Source organism: Podarcis pityusensis (genome assembly GCF_964106645.2).
Source record: "Podarcis pityusensis genome assembly, chromosome: 14".
In the NCBI taxonomy this organism is placed as follows: Eukaryota; Metazoa; Chordata; class Lepidosauria; order Squamata; family Lacertidae; genus Podarcis; species Podarcis pityusensis.
The window spans coordinates 11,606,781-11,628,278 of NC_138039.1; the positions used below are offsets into that span (position 1 = coordinate 11,606,781).

The following is a 21,498-nucleotide window of genomic DNA, read 5'->3' on the forward strand; positions in this document are numbered from 1 at the left end:
ATGTTCCGCTGTAGCTATATAGAAACGTTTTGCTTATTCTGCCCTTGAGAGAAAGGGTCAGATATTGTGACATTTCAAACATTTCCCCACTGGAAACACTGAAGGTTCAGATGTGCTGGAGAGAAAACCATAATTCTAGGCTTGGGGGTTGCTGGCATGTTTGCAGTCCTTAGAAAAACATAACCCAAGAGTGCAACCCTAGCTGCCTTGAACTTGTCCACATACTAAATGAAGCTTCTTTTTCTCTGGGATTTGTTTTCGCAGGCTGGCAGTCCGTTCAGGGAACCATTAATAAAGTTTCTGACGCGTCATCCATCACAGACGGTTGAGTTGTTCATGATGGAAGCAACCTTAAATGATCCACAGTGGAGCAGGATGTTCATGGTAACTCATGGTGTTTTGCTTTGTTTGATTGACTTTCAATGCTGGTGGATGATCAAGGTGCTTGCAAGTGTAAGATATTTCTCCGCTGTCACCTAGCAGCAGCCATTGGGCTGCAGCAGAGGAAAAGAAGGGAAGCTGGGCTATTCCATTGTTTTTTGTTGGCATCCGTCTGTCTTGAGAAACAATGGAGTGCACCTCCAGGGGTGAAGTCAGACTGCTGTATTAGCAGCACCGAAGTGACCTTCTCAGGGAGCAAGCTTGGGCTGTGTGTATGGAGGTCCTGGGCTGCCCAGACCCCCCTCTTGGCCTCACTGATGTGGTCCAAAGGAAAGCAGAGCAATGTACCAGCTTGGCTGCAGGAGTTGCCGGAGGGAGGTGTACAAGGCACCATCCCAACCGTCTTAGGGCCTCCACTCCAAATATGTGCAGAGTTTACTCCTTAGGCTTTTATTCTCTTGAAGATATCCCGCAAGGCACTAGAAGTTTAGGATCAGAGTAATTCTTCTCCTAGACACTCTACCTTCCCACGTTGATGAGCCCCATGCAACAGCAGCCCAAACTCCAGGAAAGTGCTTTGGTTGGTTGGCTATTCCATCGACTCTGCTGATATTCTATTTTGCTTTGTAGCTCACTTGGCCAAACTGTGCTCCTCACTTTACAGCGTTGCCAAAACTCTGCCTGTGCAAGCCACAGATGTCTGGGGCATCTCCCCAGTAACCATTCTACCCTACTTTGCCTTGTCTCCTCCTTGGCCTCCTATAGTTCTAAGGCAGAAACTTCATCATTGGCTGTCACTGTGCACCTCATATAAGAGCAAGACAGTTGCTAGGGAGCTGTCTTGGCCTGGCTCTTCCTCTGTAGCTAATCTGGGCTGTCCACCTTCTCTCTTGCCTGCTGGGCAACAGTCTGTTGTTTTGTCATCACGCTGCCGTTCTCACGGCTGCCTATTGGAGGCTATGCAAACTGCAGTGTGAAAACATCCTTAAAATTTTATTATATAGTAAGAAATATAATTACCAGCATGAAGAAAGGAGGGAGCTGCATAAAGGAGGAGACATAGGGAAGGGAGTGTACAGGTGAAGATTTAGAACAGTTCTTTCATCTTTATTTGCTCAATTAGCATTTTGTTGTATCAGGACTTGAACCTGATCAGGACCTGCCCACTGCTCTAGCTCAGTCTTCCTAATCTGGTGCCCTCTAGATATTGTTGGACTCTGGTTTCCATCAGCCACAGCTAGCATGGCCAGTGTTTTAATGATGGCAGTTGTAGCCCATTGTCTTCTGAAGGGCACCAAGTTTGAGATGACTGATCTAAATAATGTATGATATTTAAGTAAGCAATTTTAAGTGTAAGATTGCTCAGATATAGCTGACACTGCACCCATGTATAAAACTGCACAATGTATGTTGCTGGCAGACTTCCGAAACAATTCCTTGCCTTCATCAGAGTTTTCTTTTATCGTTTCAAAACCAGAGCTTTTTAAAACATAAAGATGCGAAGCCACTGCGTGATGTTCTGGCAGCTAATCCAAATCGCTTCATCACATTGTTGATACCCGTCGGTACTCAAGCAGCTGTTCGCCCTGGCTCTCCCAGCACCAGCACAATGCGCCTTGATCTCCAGTTTCAGGCTATCAAGGTATGGCATTCCACCTACCAAATTGCATTGAATAGTTCACACCTGCACCTTCTGTTTTGGTTTGAGATTTGTGGAATCTGTCCAAGAACAATTCCTCCTTGGTGTATTTCAATGGTAGTTCTCTCCCCACTCCTCTGTTTGTCCCATCAGTCTATTTCTAATCCTTTGTTGTTGTATTTGCTAGCAAGGAGTGCCCGGTGCTGCCCAGGAACTTTTAGAAACCAGAAAATAATGTGATTTTTTAAATAGATAATGTAATTTGTGCGTTTGGACCCATCATGAAAACAACTCAGGTGAAGTCACAGGAGTGCCATTTTTTTGGTCCACCATCTTGGTTCAAAATGGCACCTGGCCTCCAAATGACTATGAAGACACCCTCCTCCAGAACTTTAATGCAGAGTTTGGTGATTATATATTGAGAGGGAGCTGAACATGTGCCAAAAAACACCAAAGTCACATTTTCGTCCACCATCTAGAGTTAAAATTGTGCCTGGCATCCAGACATTGACGAAGGCCGCTCCTGCCTCAGGAACCCTCATGCCGGGTTTGGCAATGATATCTCAAGAAGCGTCTGAATGCATAAGAAAACAAACAAACTGCTTTCCAAAATATATAGTAGATTGGCAGCACTTGTGTGTGTGTGTGTGTGTGTGTGTGTATCTGACCTCCTTTTGAAATTCTTCTAAACTGGATATGCTCCTGTATTGCTCTCTCCCTCTCCCCCACCTTCCTGCTTTGATCCCATTTCCCTTATGGTTTGAAGACATGAGAGCAGTTCTTAATGTCTTTCTCCAGAACTACTGGAAAGGAAACATTAAATGGACATAACTAATAACCCGCTTAGGGCTATTTAAGTACCGCGTACATGTCCTTGCTTTTGTTTTGACAGATCATAAGTATTATAGTGAAGAATGATGAGTGCTGGCTGGCGAACCAGCATTCTTTGGTGAGCCAGCTCAGGCGAGTGTGGGTCAGCGAAGCTTTTCAGGAAAGGCACCGCAAGGAGAACATGGCAGCCACAAACTGGAAGGAACCAAAGCTTCTGGCGTATTGCTTATTGAATTACTGCAAGTATGTCGATCTGCGAATGCTGCTGTGTAGGCCAGGGATGGAGAACCTTTCATGGCCAAGAGCGCCGCATTCCCTTCTGGACAACCTTCCAAATGCCACATGGCAGTGGTGGGCGGGCCAGAGGCAAAAGTGGGTGGAGCAATCGATGCAAATATTACAAGCGGCTCATTTCTACAGATTCTCATCCTTCCCCTCTCTGTCCTCAACCTAGACAAGCAAGAAGCATTGCCAGAGTTCAAGGGCACATTCCAATCGTACAAAAACACTCAGGGCACAAAACAGTGCTAGCAAAAGCTTTGTCCCGGGAGTGTTCTGAGAGAGAGGGCTGGAAGGCTGTGCTTGGCCCCCAGGCCTGCAGTTACTGATCTAGGCTAATAGCAATTCTCCCAAGTGCCAGTCCTTATGCAGCCAAAATGGTGGCATCATTGCTCCCTGGACCACTGGCCAAGCTGTCTGGGGCTGATGAGGGTTGGAATCCAACATCTGGAATGCCACAGGTTCCTCATCCTTGCCCTAATGTATGCTCTGGTTAAACAGAGGCCTCTTGGGTAGTTGGGAAGCTAAGCTGACTTCACTTTACCTCAGGTGTGGGGAAACCTTTTGCCCTCGAGAAGTTGTTGAGCTGCAGCTCCTATCAGCTCTGACCATTGACCATGCTTGCTGAGTCTGATGGGAGTTGTAGTTCAGCAACAGCTTGAGGGCCAAGGTTCTTCACACCTTAGTTAACAAGACATGGGAAAATATTTCTTGCTGGTGAGAAAGGAGAATGCTGGGTTAGCGGGGCAGCTGATAGGAGCTAGCTTTCTTTGTAAGCTGTCCACTGGAAATTTGGGTGCTTCATTGTTATACAGAGCATGTCTTTTTCAGAACTCCTTTCTTAGCTTGATGTTGCTTAGCCTTGTATATTTTACTTTTTCCTTAGGCGAAATTATGGTGACATAGAGCTGCTCTTCCAGCTTCTCCGGGCCTTTACCGGCCGTTTCCTCTGCAACATGACTTTCTTAAAAGAATACATGGAAGAGGAGATTCCCAAAAATTACACCATTGCCCAAAAACGGGCACTCTTCTTCCGCTTTGTTGACTTCAGTGATCCCAACTTTGGAGATGAGCTTAAAGCCAAGGTAAAGCAAATCATTTAAATGAAAACGGGTTGGTATTTTTAGGTTCCGTTTCCGTGGGCAATGCAAGTTGCTTGCTTAAATGTCAACAAGGGTTTGATAATTGGCAGAACTACTTCTGTGAAAATGCCAAGCCTAAAGAAGAGCAATAATGGGTGAAGTCAACAATTATTCAACTTCCATTTGATTTCCCCGATTCTTGAATATTGACATACCTGTTTGCCTGCAGCCTTTCTATTTTTTGGCGGAAGAAGCTTAATTTCCAGAGGGATCCACAGTGACTCTTGGTACTAATCAGTCATAGTCCTGCCTGCTAAGTTTGCAATTATCTGGCACTTTAGAAGAGGACATGGAAGCTTCCTGCTTGCATTGTTATGCATTAAAAAAACCTTATCACTGAAATTTTAAGATAATTTAAAATTAATTGCCCTGGTTGTTAGTGTAGTATATCTTGCTGTAAGCATAGTTGCTGTGTTTCTGTATATTTACTCTGAAGCAGAGGCAACAGCTTGTTCAGTGCCAAAGACCACAGTGAAAGCATAGAAAGTATAAGAGATCTGCAGCTGGTTTGCTAATTTGGTGGCACATAATTAACCTCTCTTGCACATAATTTGATCGAAGAAAATGGATATCAAGGAGTTAAGCCTTAGTTGGCAGAAGCCTGATACACTTGGAGTGTTTTCTCCATAATAGTTGAGGTTTTTAATTATCGGTTAGCATCAGTCATCAATTGCTTTTAAAAGCACTATTGTAACTTAGAATGGGGAGTGGAGAAGAGACCTTGATTGTTACATTTTATTGATTTTTTAATTCCTTTTATTGTGAACCACTTTAATCTTTTTAGGGAGGAAGACCGGGACAGAAATCATTCAAAATAAACAAATAAATGATTTCTTTCCCCCCCTGATCTGCAGGTTCTGCAACACATTCTGAATCCGGCTTTCTTGCACAGCTTTGAAAAGGGAGAAGGCGAACAGCTTCTGGGGCCCCCCAACCCAGAAGGAGATAACCCCGAAAGCATCACCAGTGTATTTATAACAAAGGTAGTTCAGCCTAAGGAGGGGAAAAAAGCAAACAAACCCAACCTGGGCATTGGGGTGTTGGTCAAGTTGAGATCAGTAAGCACTGTTGTTTGTTTCCAAGGCAAGGTCCTAGCTTGATCAGGAAGCCTTTGTGGCATTTCCTGGTGCGAAGATTCTCTATGGCCAGCCTTGGGTGGCTGGAGACATTCCAATACCTGGCAAACATTTGCTGCCTTGAGAAATCCTCCAGCCCTTTGCGGGATTTAAGTGATGGAACAGCCATGCACAAAGCTGCAGGTTCCCAGTTCTAGCCTTAGTAGCTCCTGGTGAATTGAGCCCCTTGCGCTTTGTTTGGCGATGCATCCTGAAATTCCTTTCCTTTTCCTGTTTTGGGGTCAGGTACTTGATCCAGAAAAGCAAGCTGACATGCTCGATTCGCTCAGGATTTACCTCTTGCAGTTTGCCACTCTTCTCGTGGAGCATGCGCCGCACCACATTCACGACAACAACAAGAACCGGAACAGCAAGCTGCGGCGCCTCATGACCTTTGCCTGGCCCTGCCTGCTCTCGAAGGCATGCGTGGACCCAGCCTGCAAATACAGCGGACACTTGCTCTTAGCGCACATCATCGCCAAGTTCGCCATTCACAAGAAGATAGTCTTACAGGTAATATGTGTGTGTAGATTCATATTTAAAACGTGTCCACAATCTTTCTGCCTGTCCCCCCCCCCCATTCTTTGAAACTGGACATTGCTTAAATAGCCATGTTAAGTGGACATCATAAGAGTCTGTGGTGTCAGGCCAAAGGTCCAGTTAGCCCAGCATCCTGTTCTTACAATGGCCACTCAGATGCCCGTGCAAAACCCTCAGGCAGGGGCTGAGCACAAGAGCATCTCACCTCCTGTGGTTTCTAAAACTAGCATTCAGAAGCACTGCCACCTCAACCATGGATTGTGGCCATGGATGACCTTGTCCTCCATGAATTTGTCCCACCCTGTTTTGATTTCATCCAAGTTGGTGGCCGTATATATGGCTACATATGTACCAAATACATTACAGTGGTACCTCAGATTACATACGCTTCAGGTTCCATATGCTTCAGGTTACAGACTCCGCTAACTCAGAAATATTACTTCGGGTTAAGAACTTTGCTTCAGGATGAGAACAGAAATTGTGCTCTGGCGCCACGGCAGCAGCAGGAGGCCCCATTAGTTAAAGTGGTGCTTCAGGTTAAGAACAGTTTCAGGTTAAGAACGGACCTCCGGAACGAATTAAATACTTAACCCAAGGTACCACTGTATAACAATCATAATTTTATTATTTATGTGCCAGCCATCTGGCTGGGTTGCCCCAGCCACCCTAGGCGTCTCCCAACAAAATAGTAAAAGCACAATAAACACTCCAACATTAGAACTTCCCATTGCAAGGCAGCCTTCAGATGTCTTCTAAAAGTCATATAGTTGTTTATCTCTTTGACACCTGACGGGAGGGCGTTGCACAGGGCAGGGGCCACTACCGAGAAGGTCGTCTTCTTGCTTCCTTGTAACTTCACTTCTCACAGTGGGGGAAACCGTCAGAAGGCCCTCAGAGATAGACATTTTTTGAATGTTTCATGTATAGACCACCCTTCACCTAATTAGGACAGGGGTGGGGAAGAGTGTTAGCTACAAACATAAAGGTTGGTGGGGTTTGAGACAATCACGATCATGAGAATGGTGGTCAGGTTATACTGTTTGTGCAGCTTTCAGATGAGTGGGCCAAAGATAATGTTGTGATGATGACAACTCTGTGGACAAATACGTTCTTCCTATTGTCTAACCCTCCTGGACAAGTGTGTTTTGAAAATCATAGTACTTGTGGTTGGAGGAAGATTCCAGGGAGCTGAAAAGATCTTGGAGCAGACACTCCAATACATGGGAGGATGGAAATAAAATGACTGTTCCTCCATTATGTTGTCTGCCTGGTAGTTTTACAAAAAGCGCCAAATTATCAGTTGTACACAGTGGTCTTTAACTGGTCTGGACCCAAAACCCACCTCTGACTTACAATCTGCCACATGGGTTCCACTTTCATATTTGCACTTTTTATTTATACTTAATAATACACATTGTTAACCCTAAAATCTCAGTTCACAGAGCAGTGTAGCTTAGCATTACTACTAAATGAAAAGCGGTGGGTTTTTTTTTTACACTTAACCTTAGCCGAAAGGCTGAGAAGCTATTGATTTTGCATGCTGGGAGAAGTTTTTAGAAAGCTACAGAAAAAGACTGGAAAGTGAACAGGATGTCCCCGCTATATACAGAGCTCTCTCAGGATAGATATAGGAATGTAGGCATGTAATTGGCCAGAAACATCATTATTATTATTATTATTATTGTTAATAATAATAATACCCTGCCCACCTGGCTGGGTTTCCATTCTGGGCGACTTACAACATATATAAAAAAATAGAAAAAACATTTAAAACTTCCCTAAACAGGGCTGCCTTCAGATGTCTTCTAAAAGTTACGTAATTCTTTATCTCCTTGACATCTGAAGGGAGGGCGTTCCACAGGGAGGGCGCCACTACCGAGAAGGCCTTCTTTGGTCTAGATAGGCTTAGTTGGAATCCAACATGGCAGCATCAATATTGGTGCACTTCACCTGGTGTAGCCTCTCGACTCAGCTGTGGGTCCAGACCCACTGGTTGAAAACCTATGGATTATAGTACCTTTATTTCCTTTTCTGGATTTTATTTTATACAGTTCTTTGTGTTTTCCTCCTCTTCAGGTGTTTCACAGCCTCCTGAAGGCTCATGCGATGGAGGCGCGAGCCATTGTCCGGCAAGCCATGGCTATTCTGACGCCAGCAGTGCCTGCTCGGATGGAAGATGGCCACCAGATGCTGACCCACTGGACAAGGAAAATCATAGTGGAAGAAGGTCACACCGTTCCCCAGCTGGTCCATATTTTGCATTTAATAGTCCAGCACTTCAAGGTATTTATCATTATTATTTATTAAAATTCTCTACAGCCCTCCATCTGAAGATCACAGGGCGGTTTACAGCATAGAAACACAAAAATACCTATGAAAACAATACCCCCCACCAGCACAGTTTAAAAGGCCATGGATGGTTTAATTAATCAAAGGCCCAGGAGAAGAGGAATGTTTTTTCCTGGTCCCTAAAGATATGAAAGGAAGGTGCCAGGGCGAGCCTCCCTGTGGAGAGCATTACACCAAAGAAATCCTGCTCACCAGGGGACAAGGTTGAAAATCGCACCTATCCTGCCCCACCAGTTCTCTTTCCCCTCCGTCTGCCATCACTGGGCTCCTCCCCTCTGAGGGTTATAAGGCATTGATTGACTGGGAGCTTGCACCCTTTCATCCGGTCTGATTACTGGTTGAGCTCCTTCTGAGCAAGTGGCCAGTCTAAAAGCTTCTTCCTCACACATTATTCCATAAAATGGATTAACAGTGTAATGAATGGATACGATGCCGGCCATAATGTTCTCTCTGTCTCTTACTAGGCATTAAGATGCGTGCCTCCCCCCCCCCCCCCAAAATGCCATAAAGTGGTCATGCAAAGGGTTGGCCTTGACCCAAATAACTTCATCAGTGGTGTTTGCATGGCATAAATTTTCAGTGCACACAGAAACCCTCTGAGATGTTCTTAAATGCCAGAGAACACAAATCAAATTTGGAGTGGCTTGTTTCAGCACAGAACACTTTGTAAGGGTACTTTGTGTTGATTTTCAGGCTGGATTGCCTCTGAGGGCCCAGGGGAGTAATTTTGGTGCAGGACGAGAACTGTTGTGCTCTTGGTCCAGTGAATACTCCCTCTCCCAACGTTTCTGGTCATTTGGAGCTACTGCGAGAGCACTTTTGTCACTTTAGAATAATACCCCAAAGATTTGCTCTGTTTGTGGGCTCAAGAGAGAATCGCAAACCTGAGATGAAAGTGGCCTGTAATCCATCGGCCAGAGGCACTTAAAATACAGTATACAAACTAGAAAGCTTGGCTTTTCTTTTCCTTGTAATGCTTTGACCCTGCTAGGTTTCAAAGGCACTGGCGGAATCTGTGTGTCCCAAGGCCTGCTTTTCACAGCTTGAATTGAGGAGGAAGAGTTAGATGGCTCCCAGCTTCATAACCTGTAAAGCATATTTATCAGCTCGGTTAGAAAAACCTGAGGCTCCTGGACTGAAAAACAACATTGCCCCACACCTGATGAATGCCTAGTTGCCAACGCTGTTTAGAGCAGGAGTGGGGAACTTTGTACACTCCAAGCACAACTTTGCCTACTGCGCAACCTACCTTCCAGGAGATACCAGGGCCAGAGGCAAAAGTGGGCAGAAGGATGGATGTCTCTCTTACCTTTACACAATATGCTACATTCAAGCCATGCAAAATCCATGAACTCCTCCCCCTGCCCGCAAGCAAGAAGCATTATCAAATTTCAAGGGCACATTCCAGCCATTCAGAAGGTGTGGTGCAGGGTTATTCAGAGATTTGCTTGGATGGGCGTCCCAAGGCTTGGAAATGACTAAAATGTGTTTTTTCTTTTTTGTAACTTGGAAAATACCTGGTATTATTTCTGAGCGTATATCGGATTCCTGTATCTCCTGATGTCATTGGAAGCACGATAATGGGGTCCATTCCTAATTCCTCCACCCTCCCGGGAACATATAGATTACAACTTTTTCTCAGCCCCTGTACTTACCATTAATTTTGCTCCAGTGACAGGAGAATGGAGGAAGGGAGAGAGAACTCTCTTCCTTCTTAATTCTGAAGGATATATCATATTTGCAGAAGGTATGAACCTTATATAGGGAGATACCATTGTGACATGCTCTGTGCGGGGCTGCCTTTGAAAAGTGTTTAGAAACTTGAATGGGCTCAAAGAGCCGCAGACAGATCGTGGCTGGTTCTAGGGAACATACAACTCCCTTGTTACGGCATCTCTGCTACTGGTCTGTTTCCGGGCACAATTCAAAGTGCTGGTTGTGTCCTAGAAAGCCCTATGCACACAGCGTATGTCCAAGCTGTCCAACTGGGTTCTGCGATCTTTGGGGGAGGCCTTTCTCTCGGTCCTGCCACCTTCACAGACATGCTTGGTAGGGATGCAGCAGAGGGCTTTCTTGGTGGCTGCTCCCAGACTTTGGCACTCCCTACCTAGAGAAATTAGATTGGCTCCATCCTTGCGGTCCTTCCGCTGGCAGGTGAAGTCCTCCTTATTCTAGGAGGCCTTTGCAAACTGACTGCTTTTAATGAAACGACTGATGCCATGCTGTTTTCATTGTAATTATGTGTGTTTATGTTTAATGATTGTTTTTTTCCTATGTTTTTACCTGTTCTTAATTTATCTGCAAGTCGCTTTGAGTCCCTGTCAGGTAAAAGGCAGGGTATAAATATATATGTTTATATCAATAATTGTGGGGGAAATTTCCACAGGTTTACTATCCAGTGAGGCACCATTTAGTGCAGCACATGGTGAGCGCCATGCAGAGACTGGGCTTCACTCCCAGTGTTACTATCGAGCAAAGGAAACTGGCTGTGGACCTGGCAGAAGTGGTCATCAAATGGGAATTGCAAAGAATCAAAGATCAGCAGGTAAGAGGACTTCAGCTGTTTCGTGGTCTGGTATGGAATCCTTGGCCTTTGTATAGAAATCCCATATTGAGTTCAATTTCTTTGGCTCTTCTTTCCCCTCTCTCTCCACCTCCCCAAAAGCCGGATTCCGATATGGATCAGGGTGCCAGTAGCGAAGGAGCCAGTTCCGCCTCATCTGCTGTGAAGAGGGGGCTTTCGGTCGATTCAGGCCAAGAAGTGAAGCGGTTCAGGACTGCGACGGGCGCAATAAGTGCAGTAAGGGTCACCCCCCCCCCCCCATTTCCTTGCAGACAAAATTCAAATGTACTTGTACTTTTTTTTCATATCTTCTTGGTGAACTGTGCATGTTTCAAGAAGGACGCAGCAAATTGCTGTCCCTTTTTCAAGTCAAATGTACTTTCAGATGTGCTGCTTTATTAATATTATTATTCTTCAGGTATTCGGACGCAGCCAGTCACTGCCTGGAGCTGATGCGCTCCTTTCAAAGCCCATTGACAAGCAACACACCGATACGGTCATCAACTTCCTCATTAGAATTGCTTGCCAGGTACTGTGCACTTCTCTTCAGTATGATTTGCTTGATTGGTGTGAAAAAGACAGCATCACTGTTCCATTCAAGGGAGATCTGCAGTGTTCCATTTGCTCTTCTCCTCCCTTGGACTTTTCATGGGCAGTGTGGAGTAGGACTTCTTTGCGGGCTACATAATGCATTGTTTCTCATCCCCACTGGGATGCCTAGCATAGGAAGGAGGTGATGAGAAGACTAGGCTGGGGAACTGTGTGTTAGCATTTCACTCCTCCGTTGCTGATGTGTGACTGTTACATCACATGTCTGTGTTTACTTTCTAGGCTTGGAAAGCCTGAGAACAGAAGCTAGCCTTATCTCTTCCACTCTGTTGTGTTTTTGTACTTTTTACTTTGTGTTCTCTCTCGGAGCTGAAGTAAGAGGACGCCATGATCACTTTGTCCTGTATATACTGCTTTTTAAAAGCTTAGAATGAGCACACCAATCTTCACTTTGTTTCTGCTAATTTCGTGTTCCGACACTGTGCTCTGTAATTAAACTGTAGCCAGAGCAGCTGCAATTAAAAGAGTGCTTTCTCCAGTACCAGCCATCTTGGACCGTACAGTGAGGCCTTCTTGGTGGTGGTGCCACTGGGGGCTGCCCTGTGGGAGACGATTTATCCAAAAGGAGGTCCAGGGGGCTATTTCCTTCTATGCATCATAGGGGTTGCTCCCTGGCCAGAAGAAAACGCAAAATGCATAAGAAGCATCCCATGGCCTAGAAATGGAGGATATCTCACAAACCTTGGAGTAGGTTTGGGAGATCTCCTTCCACCTCCACCTCTTAGAAGTCTTCTCCTACTTTGCCCCTTCTGTCCAAACAGGCACATCCTTCCACCTCCTGTATCCTTTGGGCCACCACTGAAGCAGGCGTTGTGGGGTGAATCTGCTCTTCTTCTGGGCCCTGAAGTGCTTTATATACATTTTGTGCCTTCTTCTAGTTGGGGAGCAACCCCTATAGCTCACAGAAGCAGGAATAATAGCTCGCTGGGCCTCCTTTCAGAGAAGTGTCCTCTGTTCGGATCCACAAACGATAATTCATAGTAACAATTCCCTTTTTGTTTGCATTTGCTATATGATGGGCTTGTCTGCAGGGAGAGTCTACTTCAGCATGCAAGTCTAGCTTGTCATCTTCTGGCCCTCTCTATACAGCAGGGATGGGCAGCCTAGGGCCCTGCAGTGGTTGGTTTCCAATGCCCATCAGTTCTAACCAGTATGGCCAGTGGGATGATGGGAGTTATAGTACAGCAACTTCTGTTGGGGGGGGGGTATTGTTTTGTTTGTTACCATGGTATTTTTTGTGTTTATGTGTTTTTATATTGTAAATTGCCCTGTGATCCTTAGAGGAAGCGTGGTATAGAAATTATTGTTGTTGTCGTTATAATATTGACAACAACAATAATAGTATTTGCTACTTAGTAATTATTCTTGTTAAATTTCTAGGTAAATGACAACTCAAACACGGCTGGCTCTCCAGGAGAACTGCTCTCTCGACGTTGTGTCAACCTTCTGAAGACAGCTTTACGACCAGACATGTGGCCAAAATCAGAGCTCAAACTGCAGTGGTTTGATAAGCTTCTAATGACTGTGGTAAGTTAATGTTCCAGCCTTAAACAACTTTGAGAGGCATCAGTAAGAAACAATATAATTAAATGCTTAATAAAGTACCCTGTGTGTGTTACAAGTTGTCATGTTGCACCCAATGTATTGATTCATTTAAAAATATATATATATGAAGATCCTGAGAATGTGTTGAGGTAAACAGTGTGGTGCTCGCTGTAGAGAACTTGAAATGTCATGTTAGCCTATTTAATTGCCAATTTAATTTGATGTCATGACTTGGTAAATGTTCAGCTTAATGGAATTGATTTATAGTCTCAAATAATTACTCTTGTCTTTGTTCTTGACACCAGGATTAGGATAAAAAGTCAACCGCTGAGAATTGGAAATGAATGCTAGTTTTTGCATTGTAACACTGATGAGATGTTAGTATTTTACGCAAGTATTTTTTTCTTAATGTTGAGCTCCCGGAGAATTTTCCTCATCACTACTGTGAGGATAAGAGGAAGAAGATTCTACTACCCTTGTATTCCCTTTCCAACCATCTGTCCTTATTGCTTACCCAGCCTTGCATTTAACAACTTCCTAGGCAATAAGGAAATAAAATACAGTACGAGTGAGCGAGTGCGATGCAACACTCTTTGTGTCCTCTAGCTTGGTGGAAGGAAAGTCATTCTTTCACCTCTGACCCTCCTCTGTTAGCACACTTCCTAGAATAAAATCATTATTATTTACCTCTGCTTAGTGACTGGTATCCCAGGTTTCTATGCTGGACACAGAAAAGATGGTTCCCCTCTTCTGTGTCCAACATGGCAATGCAGTAATCTAGCCTCTTAGCAGCCCAGTAACTTTGTGGCTTATTTACAAGGCTGCATTAATCTCGCTGCCATGCAGTTGTTGTCTGTTGCTGAGGTGGGGTGAAGGCTTGCTGGTTGCAAGTTCTCCGTGGACTGGGGAAGAGTTAGCATATCTGTAGTAACTAAAAAACATAAATGGGGACATGCACAATGTATACTTTTCAGCAAGTGTGGAGGCTCTCAGCTGATGGTATAGTCTCTAGGTAGCCTTGCCCAACCTCCCAAGGAACCTCTTTAGGCATTCACAGTCGGTTTGGAAATTCACTTTGTCTGGTATAGTTTGGAAATAGGCTACTAGAAGGACCACTTGCTCCCATGTAAATTTGCCTACCTGTTAAGGACTATTGCTGTGGAGGGGAGGCACTTGCGCATGCATCTGTCTTCTGAATTAAGGTTGGTGGAGATGCAGAAAATGGCTTTCTCTGTGGCACCACCTTCAAATTCTGGTTCAATTTCTTCCTTTCAATTTCTTTCAAAGTTCTTCCTTTCTGACATGTACAGTGCGATTGTTGCTTTTTCAACTGGCTTTTGGCTTTACTTCTGCCCAGATTATTCTGGCTTTTAAAAGTTGTTTTGGGGTTGTATCCAGTGCTAGCCCTCCTTGGAGTAGACCCACTGAAATTAATCAACATTTCTATCTCAGGTCCCTTAATTTTGATAGGTCTGCTCTGAGTAGGACTTAATTGGATACACATTTATTTACTGCATTTTATAGGTTGGATCTTTGTTAGCCGCTGTTGAGCAGTATTGCCTAGAGAGGAGACAAGACGCTATAGATTTTATGAAAGAATGAGTGAATGTGTCAAGAAAGGTGGCCTGGAGCCCTTGTGTTTCCTACAGGGATGTTGTTGCAGCTTTGTTCCCTTGGCTCTTTTTCTGTATCCTTGAGGCCAGCCTTGCCAAACACCTCTGTGGCAACAACAACCACAACAACAAAAACATTGACACTGCTGCTGCTTGTATGTGTGTAGAAAAGAGCTGGAAAATGGGAGAATTGGTTTGGGAACTAGGCTATGCGACTGTGGTGGGATGTGTGTGTCTGAAGCATGCAAAAGTAATCTGAAAATGTGGACAGCTGCAGGAGAGGGAAGCTGCTATCTTTAAACATCTATCCACACCAGTAATGTGTTCCATTAAACATGTTCTGCATCCAAATTGACCCTTAACAGCTGCCTAATGAATACCAGTGGTATGAGCAATAGCCTTACCCGTTGCTGTGTTTGGATGCTAATTGCCACATTTTGCGTTATAAGCACCAGTTTGGAATATTTATTTTATTCATTAGCTGGTGTGTATAGCATAGAGCTTATACTATACATGTCTATTTAATGAATAAAATAAATATCTCTTGACTGCGGCTAGCATTGCAAAATGTGGCAATTAGGCTATAGATGCGTTCATAGTTTATTTTCAGACTGCATAGACATCCGAGTCCTGAAAACGCTACGAATCTGTTGACACAATGGTCTCTTTCACAGAGTACCAGCTATGGGTCTTGATATGCAAGGTAGGACTCCCTAGAGAGGTAAAAGGAGCAGCCAGAGAGAGAATAAGCTCTTCTACTTTGCTCTCATTAGCTATATTTTAGGAAGGCGGAAGGCCCATTGAGAACTTGTCCAAGGTCCGGGATGGGAGTCTTGTTAAAATAATGTTGAAACTCGACAAACAAACAAACAGCCAGTCACTGGCACCCCCCGCTGTTGCCCAACTTAGCCTTCCAAGGCCCAGAGCAAGTGTATAGTGGAACCTGGGTTTTCAAACATCTCAGCTGCCGAACATTTCGGAAGCCGAACGCCAAAAACCCGGAAGTGAATGCTTCCATTTTCAAACACGCCTCGGAAGTTGAATGGCTTCCAAGGCGCGTTTCTCAATTTTTTTCCATTCACTTTTCCGACAGCCCTTTGATCCTCAGTTTTCGAACATTTCGGAAGTCGAACAGACCGGAATGGATTACAGATTCGAAAACTGAGGTTCCACTGTACTTGGCTGCCCTTCTCCCAGTCTGCATGGGACTGATTTTAGGTAAAAGCTAAGTGGTTCAAAAGTGGAGGCCTTGCTCTCCCACCTGTCCCCCTTTACTCAACAAATTGTAGTTGGGCATTAAAAACCTACTTTTTGGGGAGTCATTTGTGATATAAGGGATCTGTGGGGCATTCACCTTGGTACTTTTCATGTGTTTTCCTCCCTAATAATTTAACAGCATTTTATATCTTTATTACATTTTTGTCCCGCTCTTCCTCTAATGAGCGCTCAGAGTAATGTGGAAGATTATTCTCACAACAACCTTGTGAGGCAGGTGAGCAGGAGAATGACTAACGCAGGGTCACCAAATGAGCTTCATGACTGAGTGGATTATGGGCTGAGGTCTCCTCAGTTATACTCTATCACTCTTAACAGGGTTGGGGAGCCTGAGGTCCTCCACTTGTTGCTGGACTAAACTCTCATCAACTTTGACCACTAGCAGTTCTGGCTGGAACACAGGCGAGAGAGACCCTGCACTCTTCTCATCAAGTGGAGGGTAGTTGCCATTTCCCTCGCTTCTATTTTTGGGATGGTGGTGGTTGCTCGACGCTTGGAAGACAACCTGCAAATGTTTGTTCAGCAGTGAAATTGGGTCACTCAAACAACCAACCAACTATATCACAGTTCTTTTCTTGGATATGTTTGTTTGACACTTTTTTTTTTGTAAAGAAAGCAATTTTCATAGCAGGAGACGCATTCACATTTCCAGGTTGCAGTTGAGGTGGTTTTTTGAGCTACGATTCATTGTCCTGTGATGGATGCTTAACTTTTCAGCTTCTTCGTCTTACAGCAGCTGAACTGCTGGTTAACCTTTTCTTGCAGGTCACTGTGGCTGTGAGGTTTTTGTTCTGATTTTTTTGGTACACTGGCTTTTGAGTTCAACCGTTTCCCCTATGGTGACTTTAGAAGAAAACCTACAGCTTTTTTACATGCCATCCTCTGATTGCTCTATAAGTCAACTGGAGAGCATTCCCATTAAAATTCAGTGCTTAGTAACGAATGTTAGTTGCACTGGGGAAGATCAAACTGAATTACTTAACAGCTACTCTGCACATTGTCTTCCTTCTTACAAATGAAACAGTATTACACAGCGCCGTAAGAATTATCTTTGGCCTACCTTCCCCGCTCTGAATAATTGAATGCATATCTATTATTCTAGCACTTGTCAGAAGCTCTTGTGTCGTGCAACAAAGACAGCACACATTGGGAGCCAAATAAAAAGGGAGCCTTGCTTTCCTCTGCTCGAAGGGAGATCGTTTTGACTGGAGGCCTGTTTGGTATCAGGCAAATGGAATTGATTTGAAGAATGATCAGCAAGCTTGCTGAATAGAAGACGTCTGGGTTCAGTCATTCTGTTGTTGGACACAGAGGACATAAAGATGCAGCGTGAATGTGCAGCAGCTATACAAATTTTATTCACTCTCAGACTCAATGATACATTGCCCAGTGTGGGTTACTTGTACAGCCTGCTCCACTGTGGTTGACAAATGTTGACACTGAATTCTGTGTTTAAAGATGAGGAGATGAGCAAAAACATCGGAAGCTGTTTTATACCAGGCTAGGCTCTTTGTCCCCCAAGATGAGGGACAACTGACTTACTCGCAGTACATGTGAAAAGGATCTAGGGGTCTTGGTGGACAACAAGCTTAACATGAGTCAACAGTATGATGCAGCAGCAGAAAAAGCTAAAGCTATTCTAGGCTTCATCAACAGGAGTATAGTGTCCAGATCATGGGAAGCAGTAGTCATGCTCTGTTTTGCCTTGGTCAGACCCCACCTGGAGTCTTGTGTCTAGTTCTGGGCACCACAATTTAGGAAGGATATTGACAGACTGGAACATGTGCAGAGGAAGGCAACCAAGGTGATCAAAGGTCTGGAAACCAAGCCTTATGAGAAACAGTTGTGGGAGTTGAGTATGTTTAGCCTGGAAAAGAGGAGACTGAGAGGAGATACAATAGCTGTCTTCAAGTATTTTAAGGGCTGTCACATGGAAGATGGATCAATCTTGTTTTCTCCTGCTCCAGAGGGTCAGACTCGAACCAATGGCTTCAAGTTACAAGAAAGGCGATATGGACTAAATATTCAGAAAAAAACTTTCTGACACTGAGAGCTGTTAGACAGTGGAACGGACTCCCTTGGGAGGTTGTGGGCTCTCCTTCCTTAGAAGTTTTAATGCAGAGGTTGGATGGCCATCTGCCATGGATGCTTTAGGTGAGGTTCCTGCATTGCAGGGGGCTTGGACTAGACAACTCTTGGGGGGTCCCTTCCCATTCTATGATTCCGTCTAGCCCAGTATGTTCTGCTCTGACTGGCAGCTGTTCTCCAGGATCTTGGGTCCTTTCCATCACCTGCTACCTGATTCTTTCGCCTAGAAATACCAGAGAATGAACCTGGGTGCAAACTCTTGACTGAGCAATGGCCCCTCTGATAAAATCCCAATTGAATGGGACCAATGTGCCAGTCTCCTTAAGGGCACATCAGAGGTACCATTTCATATATTGTTAAGGGGTGAAGAGATTTCACCCCTGTGTGGGGGGAGAGGACATAATTTCTCATCTGGGAGAAAGAAAAGCAGCAGAATATTTAGTATGGTTACTTCTTACATCTCACATTATCATAGCAATGTCATCAACACGCGCTGAACAGTTGCCACCCCCACCGCTTTTTTAAGCGAAATGGATAGGTGCCGATTTAATAGTTGCTCAAATTACGGAGTTAGCCAAGAAGGGGCACCTGAAGAGCAATTGCTCGTAACCTGTGAAATAGTGGTCCTCTGCAAATTGTGCCTTAGCACACCCTGGTGTAAAGGTAGGGATTAGAAATGATTACGAATCATTTCACTCTGTCAAAGCAGGATCACTGAAACCCTCAGTTTGGAAAAAATATTGCTATAAATCGTTCCATCAATGGTACTTAACACCAGCCCAGCTTAACGCGACAGTCTTCCTTAATACATTTAAATGTTGGAAAGGTGGAGCCCTTATGGCAGATCTTTTTACAGATGTGGTAAGAATGTCAGCTTCCATAGAATAATTGGAATATACATAGATCACAAGTAATTGAGTGTCCTCTGAATGTGGAGCCTTTATTTATTGTGTTATGGGCCACCCCAATCTCTGCCAAGGGGTAGCAAGGGATTCCAGGGGTTTTGGCACTTAACCAGGGGTTGTGTTGTGGCACCCGCCCTATGGAATGCCCTCCCATCAGATAAACAACTATATAACTTTTAGAATACCTCTGAAAGCAGCCTTGTATAGAAAAGGTTTTTAATATTTGACGTTTTATTGTGTTTTTTAAACAATTCTGGAAGCTGGCCAGAGTGGCTGGGGCAACCCAGTAAGATGGGTAGAATAATAATAATAATAATAATAATAATATTGCTTTGGAAAAAGGAACATCAGATATTGGTGTCTTTAGAAATATGGTTTATTTTACATATACTTATACCTGAAGTCTTTAGTGGTAGGGGCTCAGAACATTAAACCCCAAAAGTATCTCATTGTTTCTCTCATAGCTTCAGCAAGCTTTGGTCCAAATTGCAGCCGGTTATGGGCCTGTCTTTTGGTGCAGCCTCTTCCAACCAGTGCACATTGAGTTCCATTTCCTCCATCTTCTTCCCAGAAGCCTTTGCAGAAAAGCAACACTTCCCCTTCTGTTTCCAGTACCCCCCTCCCCCATCACCCTGGCAACTTCCATTTCAAAGGCATCTTGCTAAAGGCACTTTATCCTGTGGTGACATCAAGCCCCTTGTAAACCTGGCGCTCTCCCTTGTCTGATGCTGAAAGTCTCATGTTTTGTCAGGGTAATGACTGTGTAATCACCTACCTTTGTCCTTTGATGGCGGTTCTCGAAGCCAAGCTCCTGAGGAAGCTGGCTTGACTTATTTTTTAAGGTAGAAGGTAAAGGGACCCCTGACCATTAGGTCCAGTCGCTGACGACTCTGGGGTTGTGGCGCTCATCTCGCTTAATTGGCCGAGGGAGCTGGCGTACAGCTTCTAGGTCATGTGGCCAGCATGACTAAGCCGCTTCTGGCGAACCAGAGCAGCGCACGGAAACGCCATTTACCTTCCCGCCGGAGTGGTACCTATTTATCTACTTGCACTTTTGTGCTTTTGAACTGCTTTCGAACTGGCAGGAGCAGGGACCGAGCAACGGGAGCTCACCCTGTCACAGGGATTCGAACCACTGACCTTCCGATCGGCTAGCCCTAGGCTCTGTGGGTCTCCAGCTTTTATTAAGGATTTTTTTATTATTAAGGATTACAACTCCCACCATCCCTAGTTAGCAGGACCAGTGGTCAGGGATGGTGGGAGTTGTAATCCTACAACAGCTAGAGTCCCAGGTTTGAGGAACACTGTCTTAACGCCTTGCTGCATTCGATGGTCAAACCCCACATTTACAAATTTCAGAGATTATGGGGAGAACCTGGCACCCAGGAATTTTAGGGGATCCTTGTCCCTTGCAAACCTGTAACAAAATTATTTAAGATGACTTGCCCAGCATAGTGAAATCATCTACCTGTGAGGGTCTCCCCTGCCTCTCAAATCAGCTTGCAGAGTTCAGGCCATGAAAAGTCACAAGCAGAGAGGAGTTGCAGAGAAAATAGCTCCAGATGGCTCATATAGGAGATTCCAGCTGCACACTGCAGTTGAAGACAAAATGTGGACAAGGTCACTCTTAAGCTACTGACCCAGATAAATTTTTATTTGATTCCTTTCTAAATTGTGTTAAATGGCCAGCTTCCATTCAAAGAGTATCGTCAAGGGGAATTTGACTTGGAGCCCAGTACTGACTATCCTATTTCCTTTTGTAACAATCTCTTGAAGTCCAAATGGAGGTGGTGGAGATAAAAATTAGGGCATGCATACATGCAGGAAAGAAAACAAACCTTTCTTACCCAAGAAGTATACCTATTTACATGTTTTAATTAAGACTGTTGCTGGAAAAATCTTAAAAGTCATGAATTTTAGCCAGGTATGTTAGTAAATTTGCAGAAGCAAGAAGTATACTGACCACGTGTGCCTATGTTGCAACTGGCATCTTAAATCAAGGGTTGCCTATGTGCTGCTGTCCAGATGTTGTTGTACTACAACTCCCATCAGCCCAATCCAGCATGGCCAATGATCAAGGATGATGGGAGTTGTAGCACAGCTGCTGGAAGGCATCACACTGGCTACTCCTGTAGAGGCATTCTGTCCTACATGGAGGAAAAAGCCAGGAAGGTCTCTTTAAATGGTGCTTTCTATCAGCAGTTACTAATACGTTTGTAAATTGAGAAAAGGGTAGTCTTTGCTTTTGCTTTAAATCTGCTTCCTAACATCTTTTCAGTGATTTTTTTTTTTATAAAAAAAATCAAGTGAACAATATAACCCTACTTTTAATAGTGTATTATTCTTTAATATTAAGGACAAAAAACGAACGTAGAAAAGTTTTGGTTTTCCTATGTGGTTCAGTGGAACGACAGCTTCTTTTCAGAGAGTTTGATCGACCATAGAGAAAACGTGTTGGTTGGTCGGAAGGGATGTGTAGGGAGTGGGATCACAGAGTGAGCTCTCCATCTCTGACCTCCAGGTGTTCAGTACCTTGGTGTCTCTCTACCTGGATGAAGACTGCAGTGTCTCAGACCATGTGACCACAACCAACAAATGTAAAGAGGTTGGAAATGGAGATCGTG

The 21,498-nt window shown here is 44.3% G+C and overlaps 1 protein-coding gene across 4 annotated transcripts in view; it reads left to right on the forward strand.

Moving 5' to 3' along the window:
• Positions 1–21,498, forward strand: part of TRRAP (transformation/transcription domain associated protein) — a 154,500-nt gene that overhangs the window by 47,570 nt on the left and 85,432 nt on the right. For all 4 annotated transcript variants that reach the window (XM_080980887.1, XM_080980889.1, XM_080980890.1 and 1 more), the window contains 11 exons: positions 265–384; positions 1,859–2,023; positions 2,913–3,094; positions 4,017–4,215; positions 5,127–5,255; positions 5,634–5,900; positions 8,004–8,210; positions 10,663–10,821; positions 10,942–11,076; positions 11,258–11,368; positions 12,829–12,975. In XM_080980887.1, coding sequence (XP_080837013.1) covers positions 265–384; positions 1,859–2,023; positions 2,913–3,094; positions 4,017–4,215; positions 5,127–5,255; positions 5,634–5,900; positions 8,004–8,210; positions 10,663–10,821; positions 10,942–11,076; positions 11,258–11,368; positions 12,829–12,975 — 1,821 coding nt within the window. The remainder of the gene's footprint in view (positions 1–264; positions 385–1,858; positions 2,024–2,912; positions 3,095–4,016; positions 4,216–5,126; positions 5,256–5,633; positions 5,901–8,003; positions 8,211–10,662; positions 10,822–10,941; positions 11,077–11,257; positions 11,369–12,828; positions 12,976–21,498) is intronic.